Raw genomic sequence first — 18305 nt, forward strand, 5'->3', positions numbered from 1 at the left:
CAACCAACTCTCCTGATTGCTACATATGCACTGTGTCACAAACACATACATAATAAAAAAATGAAAAGTACAATTTTAAGTCACATCCCAAAGCACAGAAAGATAAAAAAAAAATAGTTGTGGAAAGAGAAAATGCTAAAAGAGTAGGTCTAAGAGGACTGTACAATCACCAGAATCCCAAAGGAGAAAAGACCTGATGGGATGATGGAAAAAAATAGAACTTTCTTGGAGTGGAAATGTTTTGTTTTGTTTTGTTTGCAGACTTGATTAGTATTGCCCAGATTAATGAGTAAAGGGCACACTGGGCATATGAATTATAATTTCTACTCTCTAAGGATAAAGAGAAAACATGAGCTTCCAGGTAAAAAGTAAGCTAACTAAAAAAGGGGGAAAGACATTTGAGTTCCTGTTCATCATGGGAAAAGTTAAAACTCTGTTCGGTAGAACAGACATCCAGATAAACCCGTTGTACTCCATCAGACAGTTCTATCACCATCAGTCATGGTGGGACTATCTGAAGATCTGTGGGAAGTCACTCTGAGTCAGTCAGGTCTCACAACTGGAAAGAACAAATCAAGAAAGGACTGTAATGAAACAACAAAACCCAAAAGCACACTCCACCCCCCCACACAAAATAAAAATGGGAAAGGAAGCAGTCACAAAATGAAAATTCCAATGTAACATGTAAAGAATATGACAAGCTATGTTAACTATGAAATTAGAGGGTTTTCCTATATAAGGACAGGAACAGAGGGGGGAAGCAGTAAAATCCATCTTTTTGTAGTTTGGAAGAAACATGTTGTGAAGTTGCTTTAACAAAATGGTCATAGGCAAACATCAGAAATTTCACCTAACTGAAGGCTAACTTAAGAGCCAGACAGAGTGGTGGATCTTATGTACCGAGGGAAGCCACAAGGGTACTAACTTGGGAAGGCAGGAAGAGACCATCAATAGTTAGCAGGTAAAATTATTAGGTGATGAAGCAAAAATAAAAAATATTTCATAATAATATAATTCAAGTTTTGTAGCTCAGTGCACTTTGTGGTCCTACACATGCGCCGAGCATAGAAATTACCTCTTGGGTAGGAAATGCATCTGAAAGAGTGCGAGGCATAGACATTAGGGAGCAGAGGTTTTACCCAGCCAGCCAATCAGAAGAGAAATCTGCTGGACAGGTGTTGAAGCCCAACTGAGCCAGCCACCAGGTCCTGCTGGAGAGCCTGCCCCGCCCAAAGGCGGAAGAAGCAGAGAGGTCTTAAGGGCTAAAGGGTGAGCCCCTTTCTCGTCAAACCTACAGAAGCTCCTCAAGCAGGTGTTCTTTTTCCCTGTTTAAGTTGTGCTTCTCAGCGCAAACTTAACTTTCATCACCAGCTCGGACTCAGACCAAAGGTACGTAATGAATTTCTTGGATGTGTATTTTTCCTTTGATGTGTATTTTTCGAGCTCTTGAAACTCACTAGTAAGGGCTCAGTAGGAATCCTTCCAATGCTCACATTGTGCATGCAGACTATGAAAGGGATGTATGTGGCCTGCATTGGAGAATGGAGAATAAGTCTTGCCAGGACCCCTGGAGTGACTAGCACCTATAGCCTTAGTGTGGGTGACAATTCTGCGGGGATATGTAGCGGCTACATGAGAGTTTGCTGGCAAGTAGGGTCAAGCTTGAATGGGAAACTAGAACTGGGACTCCTTCTACTTCGTGGCCTTTGCATTTCCTAATCGGGATCACTAGTAACTCCCAATCCTAGACGCCGAGTTAAAATGGTATATAGTCCTGTGCTGCAGTAGCCACCCTCTCCTCTGTTTCTGGGCTAAGTGCAGGTGTCTGTCCTTTAGTCCGAGGTTTCTTGGTATTTCTCAACCCTGAGTTTTCTCAGTTGATTTTCCTTCCTTACTGTTAGCAATAAGCCTCTTCAAAACATGGTGGTCCTTGGGCTACACACTACCAGCATGTCTCTTTCTAGCAAAATTATAGAAAGCCGTGATTCGAGGCTTTGTCGCTCGACCTCCCACCAGAGTCCAACAGTGACCAGAATTGCTTTGGCTTCAGCGGTAACCAGTGATGGTGCTCCTGACAAGTTTATTATGGCACATTCATTATCTCTTTGGGACTTGACAAACGGGCATTGTTGCCTTTTTACCATACTGAGTGTGTTGTTTTAATGATTAAAAAAAAAAAAAAAATCAAGGGTGGCTTGGGAGTAGTGACGTCCACCCTTAATCCCTACACTCAGGAGACAGAGGCAGGTGGATATCTGAGTTCAAGGTCAGCTTGATATACAGAGATAGTTCCAGGACATCTAAAAAACAAAAGCAAAAAACAAAAAAAAAAAAAAAAAAAAAAAACAGACAAAATTAACAAAACTCGAGCAAGGCCATATGCATTTTATGCTTTTATTTTATTTAAAAGCAAAAAAAAAAAAAAAAAAAAAAAAAAAAAAAAAGCTTTTTATGTAGGGTTCTTTGCATTGCATAAAATTCCTAAAGAAAGTAATGATTGAAAAGACACATTTTTAAAGTCCTCAGTAGTTCTGGGCACTAGACTTTCCAAGTAATTGCTAACATTTATACCCCAGTATCTGCTTCACAATTTCTTATCACATGCTATTGTTTTTTAAGAATGTTTTTACCATTTGATCATTGAGAAGTGATATCTACTGGTTTGCATCTTTTTTTTTTTTTTTTTTTTTCTTTTTGGTCAATCTCTGCTGGAATTTTAGAGTTTCAGCATTGTGAGGAATGCTAATTAGGTCTGTCATTCAGTGGCTTATGTACAAGAGCTCTTTCTCACTTGCTTAAAATAAATTTGTTTTCCCGATAACCCTGATTTGCTTCAGGCCTCTCTGGTGCCATAAAGTTTTTTTTTTTTTTTTAAAGATATTTTATTGTAGTGGAAATTAAAAAATAGTGCATATGGAACTTAGTGTGAAGTTTAGTGATTAGCAAGTGATAACTCCTGCAAACCATGGCCAGTTGATGGGACAAAAAGCCAGCACCTGAAAACTGCAGGGAGAAGTCGCCATTTCCCCTCCCCCACTCACCCTGGAGATCACATCAGCTGACTTTTGTAGTAGCTACCTCCCTCCCAGGTATAGCCCATTTAAAATATAATACATTTTAAAAACAGCACAGCTTGGCATTTGTGTTGATCTTTTAAAATGTTTATGTCATATATAACCTTTGTTGGGTTTGACTGTTTTTTCTCATTGCAAACTTCATCCTGGTGGCATGTGGCAAGTCCTGTATTTTCATTACTTCATAGGATATCACTGTATGATTTTATTTTTAACAGGGCTGTGGAAATAACACAGAGGCCAAGCACTTGCCTAGCATTTGAAGGTCCTGATTTCAATTTCTAATACTTGGGGTTTTATTTTGTTTTTGAGAGCTTTTTACAACTAATTAATTCTATAGTAGATGGGCTTCTGAGATGTTTATTCAGAATTTAGAAATTACACTTAAATAGTGCTGCTATTGTTCGTGTGTTCTTTCATACACACCTCTGACTTTTTTCTTGAGGATTCATATCTCCAACTAAAAAGTTTTACTTTAATTACAGCATATCTGTTACAAGGGAGAGGGTTCGACTACAACAACGGAGGTGCTCTTAATTTGGGTTTTCCTGGCTTTTTACTCCTGAAAGAATGGAAGTAGTGAGGTGCACTATAGTCTAGGGCTGTTTTATTTATTTATTTAAATGTATTTGTTTATTTAAATTTCTTTCTTTTAGAAAAGTAAATTACTTATTTTTTCTTATTACTGAATATTCTTACAAAACCTATTCCGATTATGGTTCCCTCCCCTACTCTTCCTACTTTTTCCCTACCCACTTCCACAACCCTGTCCACACCCTTTCCTTTTCTCATTTTAAAACAAATTGGGCTTCTTAGGGATAATAATAAAATAAATTATAAAGTGAAAATGAATGCATTTGAATGTGACAAAACAAACAGTAGGAAATGAGTTCAAGAATTAAAGAAACAGATGCAGATGAAAAGACTCACTTATCCCACTTATTCACTCAGGACTCAACATCAAAACACTAAAGTAAAGCCAAATATATATGCAAGGAACCTGTGCATTAAAAAGAAAGAAGTATATGAATAAAAATTAAAATAAACATTTTTTTAAAAGATCTGATATGACCTGATGAGACCAAGAACCTCCAAAGATGCCATTGAGTTGGTTTTCTGTTGTTCATCTATTTCTGGGCTTGTAGTCTACCCTTAAGAGTAGTTTGTTTCCCCACTTAGACTCCCTTGGAGAAAACTAAATTTTCATTTGCAAGTGATTTTCAACTGGAGCTAGCTTCTGGGTTAAAGATGAGGACATGTGTCCCCTTCTTTCAGCCCTAGGACTCCATCTAGCCATGACCTGTGCAGGCCCTGTGCATGCTGCTTCAGTCTCTGCAAGTTCGTTCATATGTGCTTCAGTCCATTGATTTAGAGGGCCTTTACCTTGGTGTCCTCTAGCCTTCCAACTCTTACACTCTCCTGCCTCCTGTTCTGCAGGGGTCCCTGATCCCTGAGGGCAGGGTTTTGATAGAGAAATCTTGTTTAGGCCTGAGTTATCCCAAGGTCACTGCCTATGTGTTGTCTGCCTGTGGGTATCTGTATTTTGTTCTCATATACTACAGGAAGAAGCTTCTCTGATTGACAATGAGTATAGCAGGTTATAGGAATCATTTTATTGATACTTTGTTTTTGTTTTGTTTTAGAACAGAGGTGTTTTGTTTTATTCTATGATCCTAGGTTATTAAGTCTCATGTCCTTAGTCACTCAAGAAGTTTTAGATGTGAGTCCATCTCATGGAGAAGGCCTTAAGTCAAATCAGATACTGGTTGGTTACTTCCACAAACCTTGCACCACATGTCACCATTGCCCTAACCTAACATATCTGGCAGGCAGGACAGATTGTAGATCAAAGGGTTTGTAAGTGGGTTAGTATTTATGTTTCAACTTTGGCAGTGTGCAAAGTAGCTTCCTATACTGAAAATGCTGGAACACAGGGGTGAAGGCTCTATGTAGATAAAAGCTTGACTTCTTGATGTTCAGTGAATTGTATAAATGTTGTCTTCAAAAATGGGAACTTGCCAAAGCACAATGGGGAGGAAAGGATTGATTTAGCTTACAGTTCCATATCACTATTGATCATCAAAGGAAGTCAGGATGCAAATTCAAAACAAGGCATGAATCTGGAAGCAAGACCTGATGCAGAGGCCATGGAGGAGTGCTGTTTACTAGCTTGCTCCTCATGGCTGGTTTAGTCTGTTTTCTTACAGGATGCAGGACTTCCAGCCCAGGGATAACACCACTTACAATAGGGGCCCTCCCCCATAAACCACTAATTAAGAAAATGTCCTATAGGCTTGCCTGTAATCCAATCTTTCTTTTTAAAGGTATCTTTTTTAGATTTATTTATTTTATGTATATAAGTGCTCTATCTGCATGTATGCCTTTATGACAGAAGAGGGCATCAGATTCCACCATAGAGGGTGTGAGCCATCATGTGATTTCTGAGAATTGAATTCAGGACCTCTGGAAGTACAGCCAGTGCTCTTAACCATTGAGTCATGTTTCCAGCCCCTGATCTTTTATTTGTTTGTTTTATATCCTGGCTGCAGTTTCCCCTTCCTCCCCTCTCTGCTTCCCTTCCCCAATCCACTCCCTCTCCCTCTCTGTTAAGGGCAGATCTCCCATGAATATCAACAAAACATGGCATATCAAGTTACAGTAAGACTAAGCACCACCCCACGTATGGGCTGGGCAAGGTGATCCAGTATGAGGAGTAGCTAGCAAAAGAATCAGAGATGACCCCTGTTCCCACTGTTAGGAGTTTCACAACACGACCAAGCTACACAACTGTCACACATATACATGGAGCCTAGGTCAGTCCATGCAGGTTCCTTGGTTGGCACTTTCTCTATTAGGTTCAGTGTAACCAGTTTTTTATTGAGGTCTTCCTTTGATCCATTTTGAGTTGAGTTTTGTGCAGAATGATATATATATATGGCTCAATTTGCATTCTTCTATATGCAGACATCCAGTTTGATGAGCATCACATACTGAAGATGCTGTCTTTTTTTCCCCAGTGTGTATTTACGGCATCTTTGTCAAAAATCAGGTGGTCATAAGTGTGTGAATTTATGTCTAGATCGTGGGGGGGGGGGGCATGTGTCTGTGCCTGTGCAGGGGGGAGGGTATCTGTGCAGGGTCTGTGTGGTACCTGTGTGTGTGTGGGTGTGGTACCTGTGTGGGTGTGGGTGTGGTGCCCGTGTGGGTGTGGGTGTGGTGCCTGTGTGTGTGTGTGTGTCTGTGTGGGGTGCCGGTGTGTGTGTGGGGGGTGCCGGTGTGTGTGGGGGTGCCGGTGTGTGTGGGGGTGCCGGTGTGTGTGGGGGTGCCGGTGTGTGTGTGGGGGTGCCGGTGTGTGTGGGGGGGTGCCGGTGTGTGTGGGGGGTGCCGGTGTGTGTGGGGGGGTGCCGGTGTGTGTGGGGGGGTGCCGGTGTGTGTGGGGGGGTGCCGGTGTGTGGGGGGTGCCGGTGTGTGTGTGGGGGGTGCCGGTGTGTGTGTGTGGGGGGTGCCGGTGTGTGGGGGGTGCCGGTGTGTGTGTGGGGGGTGCCGGTGTGTGTGTGGGGGGTGCCGGTGTGTGTGTGGGGGTGCCGGTGTGTGTGTGGGGGGTGCCGGTGTGTGTGTGGGGGGGTGCCGGTGTGTGTGTGGGGGTGCCGGTGTGTGTGTGGGGGGGTGCCGGTGTGTGTGTGGGGGGGTGCCGGTGTGTGTGTGGGGGGGTGCCGGTGTGTGGGGGGGTGCCGGTGTGTGGGGGGGTGCCGGTGTGTGGGGGGGTGCCGGTGTGTGGGGGGGTGCCGGTGTGTGGGGGGGTGCCGGTGTGTGGGGGGGTGCCGGTGTGTGGGGGGGTGCCGGTGTGTGTGTGTAGGGGGGTGGTGCCTGGGGGGGGGTGGTGCCTGTGTCGTATTCCATTGTGTAAATGTGCCACATCTTCTTTATCCATTCTTCAGTTGAGGGACATCTAGGTTGCTTCCAGGTTCTTGCTATTACAAATAATGCTGCCAGGAACATAGTTGAGCACATGTCTTTGTTGCATGGATGTGGATCATTTGGGTGTATGCCTAAGAGGGGGATTGCCGGGTCCTGTGGTAAACTAATTCCCTGTGGTAAACTAATTTTCCTGAGGAACGCCATACTGATCTCCAAAATGGCAGTACGAGTTTGCACTCCCACCAGCAGTGGAGGAATGTTCCCCTTTCTCCACATCCTCTCCAACATGAGTCATCATTGGTGTTTCTAATTTTAGCCATTCTGGCAGGGGTAAGATGGTATCTCAAAGTAGTTTTGATTTGCATTTACCTGATAGCTAATGATGTTAAACACTTAAGTGTCTTTCAGCCTTTTTTATTTCCTCTATTGAGAGTTCTCTATTCATTCTGTACCCCATTTTTAATAGGGTTATTTGGTGTTATGGTGACTAGTTTCTTGAGTTCTTTGTATATTTTGTACATCAGCCCTTTGTCTGATATAGGATTGGTGAAAATCTTTTCCCAATCTGTGGGCTGCCGTTTGGTCTTGTCCACTGTATCCTTTGCCTAACAGAAGCTTCTAAGTCTGAGGAGGTCCCATTTATTAATTGTTGATCTCAGTGTCTGCACTACTGGAGTTATGTTCAGGAAACAGTCTCCTATACCAATTTGTTCAAGAGTTCCTCCCACTTTCTCTTCTAGGAGGTTCAGTGTGGCTAGATTCATGTTCAGGTCTTGATCCATTTGGACTTGAGTTTTGTGTGTCTATCTGCAGTCTTCTACAAACCATCATCCAAATGTGCCAGCACCATTTGTTGAAGATGCTTTCCTCCCCCCCCCCCATTGTATTCTTTTAGCTGTTTTGTCAAAAATCAGGTGTTCATAGGTATGTGGGTTAATATCAGGGTTTTCAATTAGATTCCATTGGTCTACTTGTCTATTTTTGTGCCAATACCAGACTGTTTTCAGCACAATAATTCTGTAGTAGAGTTTAAAGTCAGGGATGGTGATGCCTCCTGAAGTTCTTTTATTGTACAGGGTTATTTTGACTATCCTGGGTCTTTTGTTTTTCCATATAAAGTTGATTATTATCCTTTCAAGGCCAGGGAAGAATTGTGGTGGGATTTTAATGGGGATTGAATTGAATCTGTAGATTGCTTTTGGCAAGATTGCTATTTTTACTATATTTATCCTACTTATCCAAGAGCATGGGAGATCTTTCCATTTTCTGATATCTAATTTCTTTCTTTAGAGTCACAAAGTTCTTATTATATAGGTCTTTCACTTGTTTGTTAAGCATTGCCCCAAGATACTTTGTCATTTGTAGCTATTATTTCTCTGACTTCTTTGTCAGCCCTTTTGTCGTCTGAATAAAGTAGGGCTACTGATTTTTTTTTTTTTCTTAAGATTATCTTGTATTTTGCTAGTTTGCTAAAGGTGTTTTATCAGCTGTAGGAATTCCTTGGTAGAGTTTTTTTGGTTCGCTTATGTAAACTAGTCTATCTTGTTGATTATCTTGAAATACCAACTCTTTGTTGCATTGATTGTTTTGTATTGTTTTCCTGGTTTCTATTCCTGATTGTAGAGGAATCGCATTAAGCTTCTCTCCATTTAGTTTGATGTTGGTTGTTGGTTTACTGTATATTGCTTTTATTATGTTTAGGTATGTTCCTGTTATCCCTGATCTCTCCAAGACCTTTACTATGAAAAGTGTTGAATTTTGTCGAAGGCTTTTTCAGTGTCTAGGGAGATGATCATATGGCTTTTCTTTTTCAGTTTGTTTATATGGTGGATCACATTGATTTTTTTTTTTTTTTTTTTTTTTTTTTTTTTTTTTTTTAATGTTAAACCATCCCTGCAACCTAGGGATGAAGCCTACTTGGTGGATGATTTCTCTGATGTATTCTTGGATTTGGTTTGTCAGTATTTTATTGAGCATTTTTGCAACAATGTTCATCAGAGATATTGGTCTGTAGTTTTCTTTCTTAGTTGTGTCTTTGTGTGGCTTGGGTACCAAGGTGATTGTGGCCTCATAAAGAGTTTGACAATGAACCTTCTGTTTCTATTGTGTGGAACAATTTGAGGAGTATTGGTATTAGCTCTTCCTTGAATTTCTGGTAGAATTTTGCACTGAAACCATCGGCCCTGGGCTTTTTTTGGTTGGAAGGCTTTTGATGACTGCTTCTATTTCATTAGGGGTTATAGGTCTATTTAAGTTGTTTGTCTGTTCTTGATTTAATTTTGGTAAGTGATAGTTATCCAGAAACTTGTCCATTTTCTTTGAATTTTCAATTTTTGTGGAATACAGGTTTTCAAAGTGTGACCTGAAAATTGTCTGGATTTCCTGTGTCCATTGTTATGTCCCCTTTTTGTTTCTGATTTTGTTAATTTGCATGTTCTCTCTCTGCTTTTTCATTAGTTTGGATAAAGGTTTGTCTATGTCTATCTTGTTGATTTTTCTCGAAATACCAACTTGTTGTTGCATTGATTTTTTTTTTTTTTTTTTTTTTTTTTTTTGTATTTTCCTGGTTTTTATTTTATTGATTTCAGCCCTCAAACTGATTATTCCTGGTGTCTATTCCTCCGGGGTGAGTTTGCTTTCTTTTGTTTTAAGGCTTTTCGGCTGTGCTGTTAATTCTCTAATGTGACTATCCTCCATCTTCTTCATATGGACACTTAGTGCAATGAACTTCCCTCATAGCACTGCTTTCAAGGTGTCCCATAAGTTCGGGTATGTTGTGTCCTCATTCTCGTTGAGTATTAGAAAGTCCTTAATTTCTTTATTTCTTCTTTGACCCAGGTGTGGTGCAATTGTGCATTGTTCAGTGTCCCACATTTCCTGGGTATTTTGTGTTAAGGATTTGTTGGATTTATGATTTTCTTTGGTCGATGAGTCTATTTCCTCTAGTTTATCTTCAGCGCCTGCGACTCTTTTCCATCTCTTCTATTCTGTTGGTTATGCTTGTGTCTGTAGTTCCTGATCGTTTGCCCAGTTTTTCTACTTCCAGCATTTCTTCAGTTTGTGTTTTCTCTTTTGTCTCTATTTCAGTTTTCAAGTCTTGAACTGTTTCTTCACCTGTTTAATTGTTTTTTTTTTTTTTTTTTTCTTGGCTTTCTGTACTTTCTTTAAGAAATTTGTTCATTTCTTCCAATTTTTGTTTTTTTTGTTCCATTTCTTTAAGGGATTTTCTCACATCATTGAGGGCCTCTATCATTTTAAGTCGTTCGCTTCTGCTTCATCTGCTTTGGGGTGTTCAGGTCTAGTTGGTTTAGAGTCCCTAGATTCTGGTGGTGTTATGCTTGTCTTTCTACTGTTGGTGTTTTCTTGTATTGCCATCTTCCCATCATTTCTTCCAGTAGGTGTAGGTGGGGTCTCTCTCTGATACTCCCCAGGTGGGCTTAGGTGGATCAGAGGTTCGATGTCTGTAGCTCTGGGTGGTCCAAGCTCTGTAGGAGGTCTCTCCTCAGGCAGGGGCCCAGGTGATGGGGGTCAAAGGTCAGGCTCCAGCAGAAGACTGGCAATGGGGGTCAAAGATCTGGAAGGCTGGGACTTAGGATGTCCCATGCAGATAGGCAGACCTAGCCTGAGCCTGGCACTCTCCAGCTGAGGCCTCTTTAGCCAAGGCCTGGCGATGGGGGTCAAGGATCCAGCCCACAGGAACTCAGAGTGGCCCCATGGGGATAGGTGGATCTCTGGGAGGGGCCCAGAACTCAAGTAGAGGACAGGATGGGCAGTGGGGGTCAGAGGCCAGGCAAGTGGGGATTCCAGGTGGTCCGGCATGGATAGGCAGGTCTAGTGTTCTCAGAGCAGCTCCAGGCTTTCATGGATTTCTTTAAGGGAGTTCTTCATTTTCTCTTTTAGGACCTCTATCACATAAAGACTGCTTTAGAGTCTTTGTCTTGTGTTGCTGTCTTCAGAGCCTGCTATGGTAGGGTTGCTGGAATCTAGTGGAGACATAATTGTCCTGGATGTTATTGGTTGTGTTTTTTATGCTACAGTCTACAAATCTGGGTTTGGGATGATTGAGATTCTAGGTGCAGACACCTGGTGTTGACTTGTTGGGTGGCTGTTTTGTTCCTTAGTTTCTGTTGAGCTCTTTTTTCTGTGGCATGTGGGATGATTGACTGTTGCCTGGTAAGGAATTCCTCTCACATCCTGCTAGGTATAGCCACTAGGTAGATTGAGAGATCTGATTAAAAAATTTTTTCTAGGTAATGATAACTAAACTTAGGAATTAGGATGGGCTGGTGACAGGGGGAATGGGTTCCGTGGGAGGTGAAAGCAGGATCTACCAGGATCCACGAGGATTTACTTTAGTCCCCTGGGAATTGGGAAGAGAGTAAGGAGAGGCCATCATAACAGGTTGGTTGTCTGCTACTAAGGTGGATAAGAAATTATGGGATTGGATATACAGGAGAGAAAGGAACAGTGAAGACCTGATGCTTGACTGCCTACTTGTTTCTTAGCTAGAAGCTTCCCAGGAAATGTCTACTGGAGTTGGAGACTAGGGTAATAGATGAGTGGGGAGGAAGGATGGAGAAGATCTTCCTGATCCACTGGAGATAGAGGCAGGAAGGAAGAACAGGCAGTCAAATATAGCAGGTGGTCAAATACAGAGCTGGGGATGAGACTGGAGGAATTAGATTTAGAGCAGAGGAAAAAGTATAAATTTGTGAAGTTAGCCTACCTGCTTCTCTATCTGGAAGGCAATAGCTCTTTTATGATGGAACATATGGAATATTTGAGGTCTGTACTGAGCCTGTACAGTAGATCACAGAAAACATATATGTTGGATTAATCTGCATGTATAGAGTTTATTTTCTACTCACTCTTCCATAGATGTCACTAATTCTGTAGTCATATTGGTTTTCCCCACAAAGCTGAATTTAGACACATTGATGGCTATTCCTTTTCTGAATTTGGACTGTTCTATTTGGTTCAGCAGAGCAATGAGGGATTAAACAAATTCAAGTTACTCCTAAAGTGGAATGTAGATCCCAGGTGCTGCTCAGTACTGTAGGCCGCACTGAAGGCCAAGTGGGATAAACTGGCTTACTTGATGAACAAATACTATCCAAGAGGCAGGCCTGGAATGCGGTCCTCAGAACCTTTTGCAAAATGAACTGACAGATATGTGTAAAAAGAGTAAAGCAGAGTCCAACTGTGATGCTCAGGAGCTATCTGGAAGTAGGCACAATTGTTTACTTGGATCATTTGGCGAACACTGAAGAAGCAGAACAGGGTTGCTCTGACTTGGTCTTATGAATGATCCATCTGCAAGTACCTACTGAAATTATCTAAAGAATTAAGTGATTCCAATTGAATGTACCTGTGCCTAACCTACAAATCAAGTCAAAGATTTTGAAGCGTCTCAAATATGATAAACATATTTGCTGAAATCAATAATAGGCTAAAAGGGCAGACTCAAATAAGTACTGTTGGTGATTCTTATGTGAAATCTTAAATATTTAAAATTCTTGAGCAGCACCTAGGCTCTATACATAAGGCTCAGTAGGTAGGTAGGGGTGTGTGTGTGTGTGTGTGTGTGTGTTTGTGTACACATTATCTCCTTTGAACTCCACTTCTATCCCTCTGAAGTCAGAATTAACAAGGGAACTTCATGTCTGCAGAGAGACAAGAGATCCACCCTAGTGTTTGTACCACATTCTCCCCTTGACAAAGCTGTGACAGCTTAAAGTTCTTGGTTCTAGTTTTACTAAACCCAGATGGCCATAGAGTCACAATACAGAAGAATTCTTGGCCCCCTTCTAACCACTCCTGAAGCTGTATTTTTGTAAATCTCATGATGCTCTTGGAAACTGTTGCAGGGACAGCAAAGACCATGAAGTCGGATGATGCTGAGATGACGGAAGACCAAATTCCTGAAGAGGAAACACTGTCTGAGGACAAAGCCTTTGGTCAGTTTTTGTATGTTTTTAAAGCTTCACAGTGGCAGGGTTAGTTCCTAGGGACCATTATTCACCTGAACAATTTACTTCCAATGTACCACTGTTCTCAGTCATTCAAAGTCAATACAATTGGATTTATGACCAAAGTCAAGATCAAAACCATTTTGACTTGGAGATATCAAGAAAACAGTTTTTAGAAATGCCTACTCAAAAGGTAGCCTAGGAGGCTGAAGAGATAGCTAAGCAGTTGAGTGCCTGCCCATCCACACATTCATCCAGAAGACCTGGATTCAGTTCCTGATAACCCATATGTCTGAGAGAAAGGGGGAAGGTGAACAGAGAAAGGAGGAAGGGTAGGCAGAGAGAAGGGAATGGCTGGCAGTGAGAATCTTAACACTGAAATTAAAGAGAATTCAATTCAATGTTTTGATCAGTGTGTTTTTGGTTCTTTTCCATTCTAACTGATTTAGATAATGAAACAGACTACAGAACTGTAATAAAGGAAAAGTTTTATATTAAATGGGATAAGAGCTCTTATCTTGGCCAATCGGCAACTTTAAATCATGGAATTACTCATAAAGACCAAAAGCTGTTGGCAAGTATGTTTGAGGATGTCAAAATTTGCACATTCCCACAAACAGTAATCCTTTGGGGAGCTGCTGGAATTGGGAAGACAACGTTGTTGAGAAAGGCAATGTTAGAATGGGCAGATGGCAATATCTATCAGCAATTTACCTATGTTTTTTATCTCAATGGGAAAGAAGTTAACCAATCAAAGGATAAAAGCTTTGTTCAGTTAATATCCAATAATTGGCCTAACTCTGAAGGCCCCATTGAAAAGATTCTGTCCGATCCCAGAAATCTCCTTTTTATAATCGATAGTTTTGATGAGCTGGACTTCTCCTTTGAAGAGCCAGAGTTTGCACTATGTACAGATTGGACCCAGAAGCACCCAGTGTCCTTTCTCATTAGCAGTTTGCTGAGGAAAGTAATGCTTCCTGAGTCATTCTTATTAGTAACAACAAGACCCACAGCTTGGAAGAAACTGGTGTCCTTGTTACATAACCCTCGTTGTATAAAGATGCCAGGACTGTCTAAGAATGCAAGAATGGGCTACCTTCACCATTTGTTGAAAGATAAGACATGGGCTATAGATGCAATCTGTTCAATAAGAAAACACGAGAGGCTTTTTAGCATATGCCATGTCTACCACATGTGCCAGGTTATCTGTACTTGTCTGAAGGAGCAAGTGGAGAAAGGTGGTAATGTTGCAGTTGCAGCAACCTGCCAGACCACCACAGCTCTGTTTACATGCTATATCTGCAGCTTATTTTCACAGGTAGATTCGAGCTGTGTTAGTCTGCCCAATGAAACACTACTGAGGAGCCTGTGCCAGGCAGCTGCTGAAGGCATTTGGACTATGAAACACATACTCTACAAGAAAAATCTCAGACAACATGAGTTAACCAGAGATGACCTCTCAGTTTTCCTGAATGTAAATGTGCTTCAGGAGGACATCGAGTATAAAAACTGCTATGCATTCACGCACCTCCATGTTCAGGAGTTTTTTGCAGCTTTGTTCTACTTGTTAAGACAGAATCCAGAAAAAAGGGACTATCCCATCAAATCCTTTGAAAACTTGTATCCATTGCTTGAAAGCAATAGTTCTCATGACCCTCATCTGGAGCAAATGAAATGCTTTTTGTTTGGTCTACTGAATAAAGATCGAGTACAACAACTGGAGGAAACTTTCAACTTTACAATATCCATGGACATCAAAGGGGAGTTACTTACGTGTTTGGAAGCATTAGAAAAAGATGACTCAAGTCCATCACAGCTGACATTTCTGGACTTGCTTCACTGTCTATATGAGACTCAAGATAGAGAGTTCATATCTCAGGCACTGAGCTATTTCCCAAGGATTACTGTGAAAGTTATGGAACAAACTCAGTTGCTTATATATTCATTCTGCCTTAAGCACTGCTATTCTCTGCAAACTATTAAATTGACTGCAGTGGCAGAGTTAAGAAATCTGTTGGACTTAAACCCTCCTATAGCTGAAACTTGGTAAGTGTTCAGTTTACTAGTAGGGAATGAAGTAGATCTTACAGATGGAAACATCACTTAACTAAGGTAAAGTAATTATCTTAAGAAAATCCACCTAGAAATCTCTTGCTGAGGCTAATATACATAGGTCATCTGTCCTATATACCCATACACTCTGCTGTTTTATATGATTTTACCTTATCCCTTTTATCAAGTTGGCTTTTCTGATTCTCCCTATCTAAACCTGTGAGAAGACTTGAATAGTGGAATTTCTAAATCTAACTAAAATTAAGGGCTTAATCCTGTTTCATAGTTATATAGTGTGCAAGATGCTTAACGTATTACCCAGTTTAATTCTAATGCCAGAAGTCTTGTGAACTCTTACATAGGTAACTACCTATGAAGTTACATTTTCAAAGGTTCCAAAACTGAGATATATAGGTGTTTTTCTAGAAAATAAGTAGGTAATTATTGATTCAAACATATGTTGAACAATAGCTATTATGCATTGACTGTTGCTCATATAGGTGCCAGTCATTTGATGTATAATGTATTTGTTCTCCCACTGGTCCTATGTGATAGATGCTATCCTTTTCAATTTGCCTTATGAAAAAGCTGAGTTGTATGCATGCATAGGCATGACTGAGGTCACCATCAGATTATATAGAAGTCCTTGGCTTCCAACTTTTCTGTTGGAAAAACTGTCAGGGTTGGAAAAGAATCCCCCTGTTAAGAACATATTTCATTAATTTATCTCAATATGACTACCATGTGTCTAAGATATTTGTATATAGAAACCTCTTGAATGTTTTTCACAAATGAAAACGTCAAGTCATAGTCCACTACTCTGCAGTATCACTCATTGCATTCTCCTTTCCCAAAGTTGGGACTTAATAATCTCAACATCTTAAAACATGCTAGATAATACCATTAAGTGGCATACCAGTCTCATGCATTTCAATTTCATTACAATACAGAGGGATGGAGAAATAGTTCAGTTGGTAAAGCTTTAAGACTTTAAATGCATTAAGACATTTCAATATCTAAACCCACATAAAAACAAAACAAAACAAAACCAAAAAACACCTTCACAGAGTGACCTGAATGTATAATCATAGTGCTGGGAGAGCGAGTCAGTCAGATCCTTGGAATTCACTAGCCAGCCAGCATAACTTACTTGGCAATTTCCAGGACAGTCAGAAAACATGTCTCAAACAAAGTACTACACATGAGAACCAACAGCTGAGGTTGCCCTCTGACCTCCACATATGAGTGCATACACATGCACAAGTACCTTGAGGAAAACAGACACATAAGATTGGATGTGGTTGATCACAACTTTAATCTTGGCACTCCAGAGGCGGAGGCAAATCTGTTCATTTGAGGTCAGGTTGGTCTATGTAGCAAGTTCTAGACTTTCTAGGGATATACAGGGAAACCCTGTCTCAAAAGAACAAAATATAAAATATAAATATACACACAGATATGTGGATCAGACTTCTTCATCCTGCGGTTCTCCATAGTTTTTATTACATATATGTTGAGGAAATAGATGGCAATTTGAGGTAGCCAAGAGAAGATGCTGTGGTGAACTATCCATAGCAAAACTGCACCTAATGTTCTTTCATAGCATATTTCTATCCAATAGCATCTTCTAAGGAAAATGTGTCGGGTCTTTTTCCAATTATATAGCCTCATGGATGTTGTTGCTCAAATCATGCACTACTGGCAAGATCTGTTTTCTGTGCTTCATAAAAATGAATCCCTGAGAGAAATGGACCTTTATGAAAGCAGACTTGATGAATCATTGATGAAGATTTTAAATGAAGAATTAAGTCACCCAAAGTGTAAACTACAAAAACTACTGTAAGTCTACATAGGGTATTGTTTGTGTGTGCAGTTTTTTGAGATAGGATTTCCTCTTGGTAGCTCTGGCTGTCTTGGAACTCAACCTGTAGACCAGGCTGGCCTCAAACTCAGAAATCCTCCTTGGTCTGTCTCTTGAGTACTGGGATTAAATGCATGAGTCAACATCACCCCAGGCACCTGTAAAATTTTCATGGTGTATTCCCATTGGTTTTGTTGTTGTTTGTTTTGTTTTTTGTTTTTCTTTGCTCTATCTTTCACCCATACTTATTAAGGGAAATCAGTAGGAAGTAGAAGCAGTCATCTGACACATAAAGACTTTTTGGTCAATGAGGGTCAATAGTGGTCCCATAACACTCAGTTTCCTAGTGACTCAGATCCATGTTAGTGTGTGTAAAGATAGTCTTTCATGTTTGCACAAGGCAAAAATCACAAAGTGATTTCTTTTCTCATTAAGTGTGTGGCTGTACATCCCATCATTGTGCAAAACAGTCTAAGAACATGGACAATTGAGATGCCTAAAGATATGGCAGCATGATTTCATTTGTTCTGAGAAAGATGGCAAGGGCTGTAGAAGCTGTTGGCACATGGTTTTGAGACTCCATTAGGAGTTTTCTAGATGAAGCATGGTATAGAACTTAAGACATTAAATTTAGGTCACAAAAGTAATTACAAAGACATGAATTTGATATTAATTTTCTTTTGAATGGTTTATATTTGATAAAATCAATTATTAAAAGTGACAAGTTTAATGGCAAACATCTTTGTAGCCAACACTCAGAATAAGGTAGAACATTCCAGTGAAAATGCTCTATCTATACCTTCCTATTCAGTTTTCTCATGTCACTAGTCATAGGCAACCATTTTCTAATCTAGCTAACTTTGTTTCATTATAGAAACCATTTAACTAACACACTATATATTTGTGTCTGTTTAAAATAAAATGTTATAAAACTTTATCTTTGCATGTTTGACTAGTTTGTTTCATTGCTGATAGGCATTTGTCATTGCATTGCGGGACTATATTGCAATTATTAGTTCTTTGTCTTGTTAATAAAACTCCCTTGTGGTCCCCCTCCCAACTTTTAGTTATTGGGAACGAGGCTGCTGTGAATATTGGTTAGCTGTTTGTGAGGTCTTTAACATCTTTGGTTAAAATGTGAGTCGGCTGGTCCATAGATTTGTCTGCTAAGAATGAGCTAAACAGTTTTATAGCACAATTGTGCCCACAGTGTGTGAATGTTTTGTCTGCTCCTCACCTGCACCTGTGTTTATTGTTGTCAATTCTAAAATCTTAACTTGATTCCAGATTCTCTCCATTTAAAACATGCATGTTTGCATTATCACTTGCTGTTGGCTCTCCTGAGGACTGGAACCATCTATAAGTTCCTCTGTGTTTAGTGCCTATCCTATACTGAAAGTCTTTTTTCCTGGTTAGTTGTATATACTTGGT

The 18305-nt window shown here is 40.4% G+C and overlaps 1 protein-coding gene across 1 annotated transcript in view; it reads left to right on the forward strand.

Annotated features, from left to right (window-relative positions):
* Nucleotides 1-1950: 1950 nt before the first annotated feature.
* Nucleotides 1951-18305, forward strand: part of Nlrp14 (NLR family pyrin domain containing 14) — a 29028-nt gene continuing 12673 nt past the window's right edge. The window contains 8 exon segments of the mRNA XM_051191991.1: nucleotides 1951-2052; nucleotides 12052-12106; nucleotides 12109-12153; nucleotides 12156-12218; nucleotides 12860-12949; nucleotides 13411-15007; nucleotides 15966-15974; nucleotides 16697-16852. Of these exon segments, the coding sequence (XP_051047948.1) occupies nucleotides 1951-2052; nucleotides 12052-12106; nucleotides 12109-12153; nucleotides 12156-12218; nucleotides 12860-12949; nucleotides 13411-15007; nucleotides 15966-15974; nucleotides 16697-16852 (2117 nt within the window).

Source organism: Phodopus roborovskii, unplaced genomic scaffold (assembly GCF_943737965.1).
Source record: "Phodopus roborovskii unplaced genomic scaffold, PHOROB, whole genome shotgun sequence".
NCBI classification, from domain to species: Eukaryota; Metazoa; Chordata; class Mammalia; order Rodentia; family Cricetidae; genus Phodopus; species Phodopus roborovskii.